We start from the raw sequence: 13949 nt of genomic DNA, 5'->3' as shown, positions 1-13949 counted from the left end.
TCCCCCATCAGGCAGGACTCCCTGACTGTACCCTTGCCTATGTCCTTGGTAGTCAGGGGGCTTTCTTCCAGCGAGCTAACCAGGTGGGTGTCTGTGTCCCCAGCTATGGTTCCTGCTCGTGATGACTCTGACCATGATTGTTCTGGAGGAAATGGCCACGGCCGGCCAGAGCTGTGGGCGAGGGGCTATTTTGGGAGAGGGCAGGGCAGCGGCATCCGAAGCATTCCCCACCTCAGGAAGACACTGGGCAGCACTGTCCCTGTCGACCTCCTCTGCGACCTCCAGAGAGGCTGGCAGAGGTTTAAGCTGGGGACTCCCGTTATCTGCCAAATGAAAAAAATCATTTTAATCTTTATTTAACAAATCAGTGGCATGTGGTCCATTTGGGATTTTTAGTCCTCTCCAAAAAAAACATGCTTATTTATTTTATTAACAAGCACCTTGTGGACTTCCTGTGTCCTGACCACTGCTGCAGGGGCCAGATGACTGGTCGTTCGTTACACCATTGCTCCGGTTGCTGCTGTTATTAGCCCCATTTTACAGATGAGGAGGTTGGGGTTCAGGGAGCTCAGACTTGCCGAACGGAGTAGGGGCAGAGGTAGGGCCCCACATCCCAGCTACCTAGCAGTTTAGAGACTGTGCTCTGTGCCCCCGTTCAGTCACTGGTTTTCAGGGGTGTTGTGTGGTGGACTTGGCAGGGCTGCCTTAGGCTATAAGTTCCTCAGGTGCCTGCTGGGTCCCATTCATCCCCATCCCTGGTCCCAGCCCATAGAGGACTTAGCCCAGAGTCAGTGGGAAAAGGGTGAGACCTTGGTATAATGGGTATGAGCTTGGACCGATGCACTTTTCTAGCTGTGTGACCTTGAAAGACGAACTCCACCTCTCTGAGGTCATTTGTGTTAAGGTGACACAGAGCTGGGCACAAAAAAACTCAACAAATAACAAATTAATATTGTTAGTAGTAGTAGAAGAGACAGTTACTGAGTGAATATATTAAAACAGGCATCAGCGAACTGTTTTACTTTGTAAAAGACCAGATGGCAAACATCTTTGGCCTTGCCAGTCACAGTCTATGTGGCAACTACTTCACTGTAGACAGTGTGTCCACAAGTGGGTGTGGCTGTGTTACAATAAAACTTTATTTATATGGACACTCAACTGTGAATTCCATGTAATTTTCATGTGTCAGAAAATATTACTCTTGTTTTTTTTTTTTTTTTCCAAGTTCAGCCATTCAAAAGTGTATAAACCAGTCTTAACTCACCGACAGTATGGCCACTGGCGGTGGGCTCTGGTGGGGGGCCTGTTGGCTGCAGTGTGCCAACCCCTTGCACTAGAACGTGAGCTCTGCGAGGGGGTTTGGGTTGCTTGGTTTGCTGTGATATCCACAGTCCTCAGAACAGTGCCTCGCACACAGTAGGCACTCCACAGAGTTATATGAAATGAATGAACCTATATGCAGAAGTGGCAGACTGGAAGCAGCAGTTAGGGGCCTGGGGGTAGGGGAAAGAGGCTGGGGTAGGGGGGCGATCTCAGAAGTGGCTCTGTCGGGTTATTGCCCTGCCCCTATTCCAGAACCACCAGCCTTATTTTTAACCCTGCTGACAAGTGAAATCAAGAAGAGGGACTGCTCTATGCCCCTCCCATTGCCCTAGTTTCTGCTGCTTTCCTTTCCCACAGGTCAGAGCCATCCCCGGAGACCCTCCCCTCCCCATCCCTGCCCCGGCCTCAGCCCAGACCCAGGGAGTGGTCAGAGGAGAAGAAATGGGTCCGGCATTTCCCTAACAAGACTCAGAGGAGAAACACTCGAAGCTCTTTGGGTTGAGCAGGCTGGGAGCTGCCCAGCAGGGGTGTAGCACACAGATTCCTGGGCTCCTCCCCCTGAGGCTCTGACTCAGGTCTGGGGTCGAGCCTGAGAACCAGCATTCTGACAAGCTCCCAGGTGAGGATGGGGCCAGGAGGGTGATGGGCCGCACTGTGAGCGGCCCCGGCCCACAGGAGCCTGTCGGCAACAGTGCTCCCTCCACCCACCGTGAGCTGCCCCAGGCTGCGCCCTGAAGGTCGCTGGTGATATACCCAGGACACTCTGAGAGGCTCCGGAGAGCCTGGAAGGCTGTGGAAAGTGTCCTGGGTTTTATTGTGAACATGGTAGGAAGACTTGCAAAGATTTTAAGCAAGAGTAGAGGCCGCTGGACAATTGGATTAAGCCAGCCCCGGTGCCACTGTGATCAGTTGTAGGGAGTGTGTCGGGGTTTCGAGGAGCAGTGACGGAAGGAGGGAGAAGCTGCCGATGCTGGAGCTATAGCAGGAGTAGGAGAAGGGACCTGGTGAGTCATGGCCTTGGCTGCAGCAGGGAGACAAGGAGGGTGCGGGAGGACTTGGGGGTGACTGACTTGAAGGCTGGGAGTCATTCCTGAGACCAGAGACCTGGGGGAGGGCTGATAAGGGGTTCCATCGGCCAGACTGATGGACACGGGGAAGGGCGGTGGGCTTCCTTTGAACACAGAAGCCCTCATTGCTGTGGGCTGTGTGGCCTCCCCTTTCTCCACCCCTGTTCTGGCTACTCTGGACGGGAGGTCCACAGCTGACCCCTCCAGTTCTTCTGGGGCTCTGTGTGCAGACTGCCGCTCCGGCCTTAGGAAGATCCCTGCAACACAGCTTCCCAGGGCGCCAAGAAACAAGCAAGCACCATCCAGCTTGTGTTACCAAAAAAGGACATTTTCTCCCTTTGAAGGTTTGCCCGGCTCTTTCCCTCCTCCACCTGACCTGGGGTTTCAGGTTTCCAGGGAAGTGTTTCTGGAAAGTAGGAGTTTGAATCGCATGCCTGTGTGTATAGGCAAATGTGAACCTGGGGTTAGGCACGTACCACACTCTGTCTTGATGTCATAAACCTCATCGTCCTCATCCTCTTCTCCTTCACCGCCACCTCCTCCACTGCCACCTCCATCACCATCACCTCCTCCACCACCACCATCACCTCCTCGACTACCACCTCCTCCACTGCCACCTCCATCACCATCACCTCTGCCATCACCACCACCAACACCACCATCACCTCCTCCACCACCACCATCACCACCTCGACTACCACCTACTCCACCGCCACCTCCATCACTACCACCACCATTGCCATCACCACACCACCATCATCTTCACCACCACCACCATCACCTCTACCATCACCACCACCATCACTACCATCACCACCATCACGACCACCAACACCATCACTATCACCTCCTCCACTACCACCACCACCACCACCACCTCTACCACCTCCACCACTACCATCACGACCACCGTGATCACCTCCTCCACTACCATCTCCCCCACCACCGACACCACCACCTCCAGTCAGTCCCGTCCTGGCCCAAACACTTCCCTGCGCTGCCTCTTGTCAGTTTTCACCACCTCTTCAAGAGGGGAGAATTACGATCTCATTGTACAGATGAAGAAACTGGGGCACGGAGAGCCAGGGCCACTTATCAACAGTCCTAGAGGCACCATGGGGTTGGGACTAGGGTGACGTGACCAAGGCCATGCAAAAGCACAGGGTCTGATCCAGTCTTTATTTAAATTTCATTCATAGTTTGTTCATTAAGGATCTTTTGGCATTATTTTTGACTTCTAGAAATAGTGCTTTAAAATATTGTTTTATCTTGCTTACTAAGTTTTTGCATCCTCCTAACTTTTGAACCTGCGGTGAATGCATCATTTACCTACCCTAGCACCAGTCTTGGCAGAGCCAAAGTTGGAATCCAAAGCTGGGCTCTGGACTCGGCCCTGGGCCGCCCCTTCTGCTTATACCTGGGTGCGGGCACGAGCTCACGTACATATTTTTTTTTCTTAGAAGTAAACTCTAGACCCAGTGTGGGGCTTGCACTCACGACCCCGGGATCCAGAGTCAAATGCTCTATGGCTGAGCCAGCCAGGCACCCCGCGTTTGTGTCTTCTTTCCTTCAGTAAACATTACTGTGGTAAGGTGGTGTCGTAGAGGGGAGGGCCTGGAGATCAGACAGTTCTGGGTCCTTCCTTCCTTGCCCATTATTGCAGGGATAGCCTGTGGCTCAAGGCACAGACTCAAGACCCAGAAGGCCTTGGTTTGAAATCTTGCTCTGCCACTTACTGGCTGTGTAAGTTTGTGTCAGCTCCTTAAAGCCGCGCGCCCTGCTTTTCTCCTCTGTAGAGAGGAATGCTGGTACTGATGTCTGCTGCCCAGCGTTATTGCGGGGGGAGCGGGGTGTCAAAGGAGTTAATTTCCATAAAGCTCCTGGCATGTGGCATGTAGTAAATGCTTTTGAGTGTTAACTCATTTTCCAACCTTGAGGAGATACCTTTCTGAGCCTCAGTTTCCCCCTGTGTGAAGGCCGAACAGGAAGAGCCACTGCCCAGACTGTGCTGAGGATTAGAGGGAATAACACAGGCAAAGGGCCTCTCCCATGGAAGGAGCTTCGTGAAAGCTCTCTCCTTATGTCAGGCCCAATGTTATATGCTGGAGACAGGTACAAAGATACAGGTCAAGTCCCCGAGGAGCTGGGTCATCTGCGGGGTGGACACTATGCTGACCTTTCACTTCCCCCAAAGGCACCAAACCCTTGCTCTCTTTCCTCCACCTGCCTTGCCTCTCCTATTACGGAGCTAACTTCCGTTTGTCTTCATGTCAGCTTAACTGTCCCATTCTCCCAGAAACCTTCCCTGACCCCACCCTGCCACCGACCTGTATTGTCATCCTACTCTACGAGATCACTGCCTTCTCGACTCTTCCTCGATGGCACTGCTCACAATTGCAACCGAGGACCGTTTATTTAATGACCTTTTCTTAAAGACGTTCTGTTGTTCGTTGGCCTTCTTCCTCCCTTACTTCCCGGTGAGGACAGGGACGGGGCTTGTCTTACCCACGGGAGTCCCTGTCTTCAGCTCCTGGCAGGTGTGGCGCATTTGCAAAGTCATGTTCAAGCTCACAAACTCTGGAGTCATCTTGCCTGGGTTCGAAATCCCAGCTCCTACAGTTAAGGACCCTGAGACCCAGGGAAAGTTATGTCACCTCTTTGCCTCAGTTTTTTTTTTTTTCTGCAAATTGTGCAAATGGTAACAGCACCAGCTTTCCTAAGGCGTGATGATGACTGCAGGAGATAAACTGCCTAATTCCTGCCCGTAGAACTGTGCCTGGCCCAACCCCATGCGCCTGTTACTGTTTCAGCAGGTGCTGCTGGCTAGACTAACAGCTGAAACACACGTTCCCCCCTAATCTCAGGTGCTTAACTCCCAGACACGTACGGTTTGCTTAAATGATCCACGTGGAATGTTTAAGTGTAATGCCTGAATGTTCCCCATTCCAGCGTGGGAACTGCCCTATGCAGTGATCATTTCTGGACCTAGGTTCCTTCCGCGGTGTTTCTTAACGGGGGCCGGAATTCAGAGTCTGTAAACTTGGATGCTGTCTTAGATTAGACTCCCTAGAAGCTGAGCCTGAGGAGGGGATTTTTTTTTTTTTTTAAGATTTTGTTTATTTGTTTGAGAGAGAGAGTGAGAGAGAGCAACAGCGGGGGTGGGGTGGGGTGGTGGTGAGCAGCAGAGGGAGAGGGAGAAGCAGATTCCGCACTGAGCAGGGAGCCCAGTATAGGACTCCATCCCAGGATCCTGGGACCATGACCCGAGCCGAAGGCAGATACTTAACCGACTGAACCACCCAGGTGCCCTGAGGTAGGGATTCTTGAGCAGATGATTTTTTGTGGGGCACACTCTCCGGAGAGAAGGGGAATGACCAAACCAGGGTGTGGTCTTACCTGGCCCCATGGTGGGGGTTCTGGAGCCTGGTTTGTACCACAGAACTGATTCTTCCCGGGGCAAGAGTGGGGCTGGTGGGTGTCATCAATCATTAGTTGTGGGCTGTGTGGTTGAGGTGGGGGAGGGTAGTTTGGTCTCTAGAACAACATGGCTTCTGCAGTTCTCTGGGACCTTGGTGAGCCATTAGCAGCCTGGTCAGGAGCTGGGGGTGGGTGCACATGCCAGGGAAGGGGTCTGGGCACTCACTTTCCACAAAAGATGGAAAAACCATCTTATTTTTACTAACCTCTTACTGAAATGTAGCATTTGCTTCAATTATGGAGGTAGGCAATACACCACAGTAGTATTCGGGACATCTGTGACTTTGCCACCCGCGGAAATTACATGCTTTCATGTCACATTATTTTTGTTGTGGATATCATTTTTTAGAGAGATTTTATTTTATTTTATTTTTCAAAAGATTTTTATTTTATTTATTTGACAGAGATCAAGTAGGCAGAGAGAGAGGAGGAAGCAGGCTCCCTGCTGAGCAGAGAGCCCAATGCGGGGCTCGATCCCAGGACCCTGGGATCATGACCTGAGCTGAAGGCAGAGGCTTTAACCCACTGAGCCACCCAGGTGCCCCAAGATTTTATTTTTTAAAGTAATTTCCACACCCAACATGGGACTCGAACTCAACGATCCCAAGATCAAGAGCCTCATGTACGCTCTCCTGACTGAGCCAGCTAGGCACCCCTATTGTGGGTATCTTTGAAATATCCTTTCTGCTAATCTGTACTTCAAAATTATTGTGGTTAGTTCCCTTGCTAGATATTTTGTTCAATGTGTTCATGAAGAAGAAAATGCATTCTATTACAGATTTGTTCCTCTAATATTTTGGTAATAGCATGTTGGTATAATGGCATCCCTTTGTAATCCTGTGTATTTTATGCATTTTAAAACATCATTCTGAGAAGGGGCCCATGAGTGTCACCAGATGCCAAAGGTCTGTGACACAGAAGAGGTGAAGGTCCCCATTCGGGGGTGTTGGCCTTCCTTCTATTCAAGCAACAAGAGGGGGGAAGGAGAGGATGTAGAGCATCGCACATGAGCTTTTCATGGTCCAGGACTGGAAACCGCATGCATCGTGTGTTCCCACTGTGTGCCGGCCAGGACTCAGTCACCTGACCGCACTGATTGCAAGGGGAATGTGGGCTGTCTGTGTGCCCAGAAGGAAGAAGGCATGGTCTACGGAGCGCACAGCAGTCTGGCCCCCCGGGGTTCAATACATACTCACTGGCAGCCCGAGTGAATGAATGCTGTGTCCGGCATGTCTTTGGTGGGCAGAAGTCTGGTTTTCTGGAGGGATCCTGAACCTCTACCATGTTGTCTCCTTAGGACAAGCCACGCCAAGGCCAAAGCTGAGGCAGCGGAACAGGCCGCCCTTGCTGCCAACCAGGAGTCCAGCATTGCCCGCACTGTGGCCAGGGAGCTGGCTCCGGATTTCTACCAGCCAGGTAGGGGATGGGCAGCACAGAGTAAGGGGAGGTCCCGGGGCTGGACATTTTGTTTGTTTGTTTGTTTGTTTGCTTGCTGGAAAGCTGAGATGCCCAAGTGTGTTCACAAATGTCTGTGAGTTCAAGCAACCAGGGAGGGAGGACAGGTATGGCACAGGATGCGGTGACACAAGGAGACCTGTGCTGCGATGGGGCGGGGGATGCGGAATCAGAGGCTCCTGGTTGTGGACTGGACCTATCCCAGGCTGCCTCCTCTCCATGCTGCAGAAACAGCTGACAGCTGAGCTGATGAAGCTTAGCGAGGGGAGAGGGCTCCGGATGAGGAGGCAAAAAGCTTGCAGCTCATCACTTTCAGTCCGCTGGTCCCTGAGTGCTGCCCGTGTGTCAGGCACTGTGCTGGGCTCTGCGGTACAAACCCGGGATTCCGGGATCCAGAATCTAGAGGAGCCGAGAATCATGGCAGAATCGGGGAGTGAGGATCAGGGAGTCTATCCCTGTCCTGACTCCCCTGCCAGCCAGCTCAGTGACCTTGTTAAGTCCTTTCACTTCTGTAAACCTCAGTTTTCTGATCTATAAAATGGGAGTAAGCATAATATTTACCTTCTTGGGGGTTGGGTGGGTCAAATCATGTCGGGGAGCACAGAGCCCCGCGTATAGCAAGCTCTTGGGAACTGTTGGTTCTGTCTCACTGTTAGAACTACATTCTGCACAGCCTAAGTTCTGTGTGGCTGGAATAGCGGCTTCGGAAGCTCAGGGGGGCACTTCACCAGTCAGGCAGGGAAACCCTAGAGAAGGCTGCCCTCAGGAAAGGCTGTTTGAGCTGAATCTTGAAGGCTGAACGAGGGTTCCCTAGGTCAGTGGGTCTCAAACATGACACAGCACGCTGGTCCCACTCCAAGTTTTTGATTCTGTAGATCTGGGGTCCGTGAATGTGCTTTTCTTTTCCTTTTTTAAAAAAAAGTATTTTATTTATTATTTATTTGGGAGATGGAGGGCAGAGAGCAGAGGGAGAGAGACAAGCAGACTGTACCAAATACAGAGCCTGAGTCCGGGCTCAACCCCAGGACCCCAAGATCATACTGAGTTGGGGGATTAACGGATTGAGCCACACAGCCCCCCTGAATGTGCGTTCCTGACAAGGATCAGGCAGTGCGGAAGCTGCTGGTTTGGGACCATCCACTGAGAATCGCGGGGGGGGGGGGGGCCTCGCAGGGCTGTGTGGGCGGGGCCGACCCGGAGGAAGGTGCAGGTGCGAAGGCACAGAGACTTGGAGCAGAGCTGCAGGCTCAGAGGCTGGAGAGTGGAACAGGCAGGAACCGGTGGGAATGGAGACTTGGCTCCTGGGTAGAGTAGTGGGAGCCCCGGGGGCTGGGAGGCTGCTGTTCTCCGCATAGGAGGTTTCATTGTGAGTGGCACGTTATTCTGGCTGTAGCAGGGACACCACAGGGGACCAGGTGCCGGAGCGCAGATGTGTACCAGGCAGGTTAAGTTGCCTCCTGGCAAGGCGCTCCCCCTGCTGGCCCCAGGAAGAGCGACGCCTCCCGGCGCTGCCTCCGCTCTGGGTGGTGGTAGCAACAGCTGGACCCCGAGCTCCGCATTTTTCATGCATTTCCCCCCACTAATCCTTCCATTAGTATTTATGAAATTGGTACGATTAGGCCATTTTTCAGGTAAGGGAATGGAAGGAAACCAGTGTCGCGGTGAAGAGCATAAACTCTGGAGCCAGTCGGTCTGGGTGCTGGTCCTGGCTCTGAGCTGGGTGACTTTGGGCAAGTGACGTCAAGTCTCTGAGCCTCCCTTTCGTCCCCTGTGAGCACGAGGCCAATAATTGCACGGACCTCTTAGGGTTGTTAAAAGGCCGCCGCAACGAGCTGCTCTTTGGAACCCGCTTGATAGTGTGCGGGGCCCACGCTAGACGAGGTGCCGGCCGAGTCACTGAAGCAGGCTGGGCGAGGTTGAAGCGCTCGCCCAGGGCAGGCGGTGGGACCCGGGTTCAAGGGCAGCCTCGCTGGTTGTCCCCTCCCCCCCGCAGGACCCGAGTATCAGAAGCGCCGGCTGCTGCAGGAGATCCTGGAGAACTCGGAGAGCCTGCTCGAGCCCCCGGAGCGGGGCCCAGGGGCCGCGGGGCCCCCGCCGCGCTCCCGCGAGAGCCCGCAGCTGCACGAGCACGAGCCCCTCGGGCCCGAGGGCGGGCCCCCGTCGCCGGCCGGGACGCCGCCGCAGCCCAAGCGGCCCCGCCCGGCGGCGACCAAGGACCGCCTGGCGAGCCCGGGCGCCTGGAACGGGGAGCCGGGCGCCCAGGGCAGCCGGCCGCTCACGCCGTCCGAGGGCGCGGGTCGCCGCAGCCCCGCGCGGCCGCCCACTGAGCACATGGCCATCGAGGCGCTGCAGCCGCCGCCCGCGCCGTCGCAGGAGCCCGAGGTGGCGCTGTACCGGGGCTACCATAGCTACGCCGTGCGCACCGGGCCGCCCGCGCCGCCGCCCTTCGAGGACGAGCCGGAGCCCGAGCCCGAGGCCTCCGGGCCCGACTCCGCGCCGCCGTCGCCGGCCGCCGCCCCGCCGCGGGCCCCCGAGCTCCCGCCCGAGTCCCCGCCCCAGTCCCCGGCCAAGCTGGAGCCCAAGCCCATTGTCCCCAGAGCCGAGCCCAAGGCGAAGGCCCGCAAGACGGAGGCCCGAGGGCTGACCAAGGCGGGGGCCAAGAAGAAGGCTCGGAAGGAGGCGGCGCTGGCAGCCGAGGCCGAAATGGAGGTGGAGGAGGTGAGGCTGGGGGCAGAAGGGCGTGTCCCAGCTCCGGTCCCCAGGGGTGCTTGGGCTCCACGTGGGATTCCAGTGCGGGAGGATTTGGGGGTGGGGAGGGTCGTGACACAGGATGGGGCAGGGGGAAACCGCAGCAGGGATGTGGGCTTCGTCAAGTATAGCCTCATCAGGACCTGGTAGCATGAATCCCTGCCGAGTCCCCCGACCTTGGGACAGGGGGCGGGCCTTTGTGCCTGCGCTCAGGCCCGCAGGGGGCAGTGCTTTGGAGAAGAGGGTGGGGGGGGGGAGCCCGAAGCAGCTAGGGAGGAGTGAGCGCACCTGGGGAACTAGGGCGATCTGAGCGGAGCACCAGCAGCATCTTCAGCAAGGTGTAGCAGGGAGGGCTTCCTGGCAGTGGAGGAAGGACCCAGTAGGGTTTATTGGAGGGGGCTGGGAGCCAGAAACACAGGGGCCACGGGTGAGGCAAAGTTATGTGGACTGATGGATGCCATCCAGGGGGGGGATTAGCACAAAGGAAGGATGTTCTGGCTTCCAGGCCCAGCACTGCCCACTGTGCTTTGGGACACATCCTTGTCCTTCTCTGGACCCTATATGGTTTGGTTACTCATTTCCCAGAATCCTTCCAGCTCTGATGGTCTGCTGTCCAGGTGCTGGACACAGCAGTGAGCAGAACGAGGGGTGTTCTCAGGAGGGTTCTTTCAGAAGTTTCTGCTCCTCTATCCAGCCTTGTTGGGTCTTGGGTGGGGGATGTTTCCGAGGCCGCGGGAACTCAGCTTCTCTCCACTGCTCGCAGGTCCCCAACACTGTCCTTATCTGCATGGTGATCCTGCTGAACATCGGTCTGGCCATCCTCTTCGTTCACCTCCTGACCTGACCCTTGTCTACCAGGTGCGTCCCCTCCCCCTCCACCCCCACCCTCCCCACCTGCCCGCCGCCCAGGAGTCTGTGGAGAGCTGTGGGCACCAGGGTGCTGGGGGAAGGATGTTGCCCCCTGCGCGTCGGTCCTGCAGCTAATTGAGGCCCTGCCCCCAGCAGAGGGAGGGACGTCGGATTTGTGGATTTGGTAGATGATGCCTTCCTGAACACACACACACACACACACACACACACACACACACACACACACACGGGCCTCGTTTGCGCAGCATGTGCAGAGCACCTGCGCCTGTCAGGTGAGCCCTGGGGCTTCCCTCACTCACTCGTTCGTCATTTATTCCTTCTTCTGACCACCATTTACTGAGCCGCTGCTCTGCTGGGATCTAGGGACACAGCAGGGACCTTCTCCTGCCCAAGAAATGGGGTGAAGATGAGAGTAAACCCGTAACTTACAGCTCGTTATGCAGAAGTCAGACATCCAGACGTGAGGCCGAACAGCCTCTCCCCAGACTGCCACGGTCTCACCGGAGCTTGCCGGACATGGGCAGGCCCCCTCCTCTCTGCCCTCCCCTTCTCTCTTGCCCACTTCAGTCCGTAATCCGTCTGCCCCTCGCCCTCCAGTCCTCTCCCAGCCCTCCCTTCCAGAAACCCTGCTGTCGGTCGGTGGTTGCCCCGTGCTGGAACTGGGAGGGCTTGGTAGGGCCCGGTGAAAAGGAGCTGGGCTGGGCTGAAGGAAAGTGGCTCTCATGGGTCTCAGGGTGAAGTATCCACTAGAAAGAAAATCTTTTCCCTGCCAGGACCAGCCTTCACACCACAAATCCTGCGCCTGGTGATGCTAACAGAGTTTCTGCCTCTTGCCCTGCCCCCAACCCAAGACCCTATCCCACCCCCTTTCTGAGTCCTACTTTAGTGTGGGCTGGGGGTTCCCACTCAGTCCCAGGAGAGGAGAAGGACTCCCTGTCCAGTCACCCAGTGACTAGCCAGGGACAGTATTAGCCTGGTAGGTGGTGCCCTGGGGCTGAGCGCTGGGCTCTGCTGGGGCCCGTGGGGTCTGGGCTCTGCTGGTTGCAAGGCCTGACGCCTCATGGCCAGACGGGTGGAAGGGCCAACCAGATGACAGCAGGAGGGGGAGGGCCAGGAGAGCGTACCAGGCTCGGGGACAGCAAGGCTGGGAGAGGCCTCAGGGACTTGACTCTGATTCTGTTGAGTCGGGCTGCCCTGGGGGCTGGGAGAGGTGGGTCCTGGCCCCAGAGAACATCCCGCCTGAGGCTTGAACCCCACCTCGGACCTGGCCCAGCCTCTTCCTTTCTCCCTCCCTCCCTCCCTCTCTCTCCTGAGCCTCTCGCTGTCTCTCTGCAGAGCCAGGAGTTTCTGCCGAGGATGGGAGGGACCCACCTTTCTGCGCTACCAGGCCGGTGGCACTGAGGTCCAGCTCGCCTCCACACCACATCTGTTTAAGGAGGCCTCCCCTGGCCCTGGCGCTGGGTGACAGAAGTGCCCAGAGGAACGGAATGTGCTGGGGATCCTCGGGAGCCCTGTGCCCGGCCTCGAAGAAAGAGCCCTGGTCTCTTGAGCGCGCCTGCCCCTCATCCTCCCCCGTGTTCTCACCTTGCCGCTGGGGTCCCCCTTCCCTGAGCTTTTGTGTGTTTTGGGAGAGGTCACTAAACCAGGATAGTGATACTAACTCCCAGCCCCTTTCCTTCCACCCCTGCCCCCTTTCTTTTAACCGCCTGGCTGCCGAGGGAATGACAGATCCCTGGGGCAGGCGAGCCGGGGACCCAGCCCCCGACGGCGCAGAGGCCCTTGCCTTGAGTGGGCTCCACGCAGCACACACTCTGTCCCTTGCTTACAGATGTTCAGGACGACAACGGAGGAAATGGACATGCTCAGTTTGGGTGCCGGGACCCAGTGCTCCTGTCTCCTCCCACCAGTCCAGTCGGTGTCCCTCTGGACCAAGAGAAGAGGGGGGGACACGAGGCACTGGAGCCTGGGCCGGAAGCCGGGCTCAGGGGCTGTTGGGATGGCCCCAGTCTTTGAGAGGGCCTGAGCCCGAGGCTGCATCGCTTGGGGCTTACAGTGTGCCCAGAGCGCTAAAGAGCCACCCACAGGAGCCCCGGGGCCGCCAGGAGAACGCTAGCGGGATGGCCGTGGATTGTTTGTCGGTTTTCCTCACGAGGGCCCACCGCAGCCTCCAGGGAGAATGAGCACGGAAGCCGTCGGAAGCCCTGGCAGATTGCCCTGGGGCACACTCTCAGGCCGGTGCCCAAGACAGGCTGTTTGGCAACAATCGTATCCCAGGGAGAGAAGATCGAGTCTGGGGTCCCCGATGGGGGTTGTCCGTTGACTACTGAGCCCCCTGGTTTGCTTGGCAGAAGATGGTATTTGCATGTAGCTCATTACAGATGTTTTGTACCACACTGGGTCTCTGGTCCCTTGTGCCTGCGGCTGGGTAGAGACTGAGGGCTCGCGGACCCCCGCACCAGGGAGGACGGAGGGAAGGGGCGTCCGGGCCCCTCCACACCCAGGGAAGGTGGGGACAATGGCATCCAAGCAGAGCCGCGGGGATGCTCTCTCCTGCTTGTTTCTGGGCACCTTGGGGCTTTGGTGTCCAGCCTCCCCAGGGCAGCTCCCCAACCTCGAGTCTGTTTCTGATGAGGTTGGCCTCGCCTTTCCCCCTCAGGGCGGGGCTGGAATCCTGGGCTGTGGTGTCCCCATCCTCAGGCAGCCCGCGGCTCTGCACCCACGTTCGGGCTTCTCTGAACTCCACGGGAATGACCCGGCTGGCCTGGGGGCACTGCTCAGGGTTAGTGGGCCCCAGGCCTCAGCTCTGAGGACATTGTCCAGGTTTGGGGCTGGCCCAGTGCCGGAGATAAGCCTCTGGGTACCAGAGCTGCCGGGCCTAGGGTTAGAGCTGGTGCTTGGGCAATAAACCTGCATCTGCTCCTGGGCCCGTAGGGGCTGCGGTGTCTGCCTGTGGGCCCGGCCTGAGGGGCCCGCTGAAGGGCGCAGGAGAGGCTGGGGCCCTGTCTTTTT

At 56.8% G+C, this 13949-nt stretch overlaps 1 protein-coding gene across 2 annotated transcripts in view; it reads left to right on the top strand.

Moving 5' to 3' along the window:
• Positions 1 to 13333, top strand: part of JPH2 (junctophilin 2) — a 65130-nt gene extending 51797 nt beyond the window's left edge. Inside the window, exons 3-6 of one of the 2 annotated variants that reach the window (XM_059407052.1) lie at positions 7165 to 7283; positions 9316 to 10040; positions 10834 to 10928; positions 12769 to 13333. In XM_059407052.1, the coding sequence (XP_059263035.1) occupies positions 7165 to 7283; positions 9316 to 10040; positions 10834 to 10914 (925 nt within the window). In that variant the 3' untranslated portion in view covers positions 10915 to 10928; positions 12769 to 13333. Of the gene's footprint in view, positions 1 to 7164; positions 7284 to 9315; positions 10041 to 10833; positions 10929 to 12275 lie in introns of both variants that reach the window. The other variant, XM_059407051.1, reaches the window with a different exon arrangement.
• The last annotated feature ends 616 nt before the right edge of the window (positions 13334 to 13949 follow it).

The sequence above is a fragment of the Mustela nigripes genome, chromosome 7, assembly GCF_022355385.1.
Source record: "Mustela nigripes isolate SB6536 chromosome 7, MUSNIG.SB6536, whole genome shotgun sequence".
In the NCBI taxonomy this organism is placed as follows: domain Eukaryota; kingdom Metazoa; phylum Chordata; class Mammalia; order Carnivora; family Mustelidae; genus Mustela; species Mustela nigripes.
The sequence above is the reverse complement of the archived record's forward strand: the minus strand, read 5'-3'. Positions and strand labels throughout refer to the sequence as shown.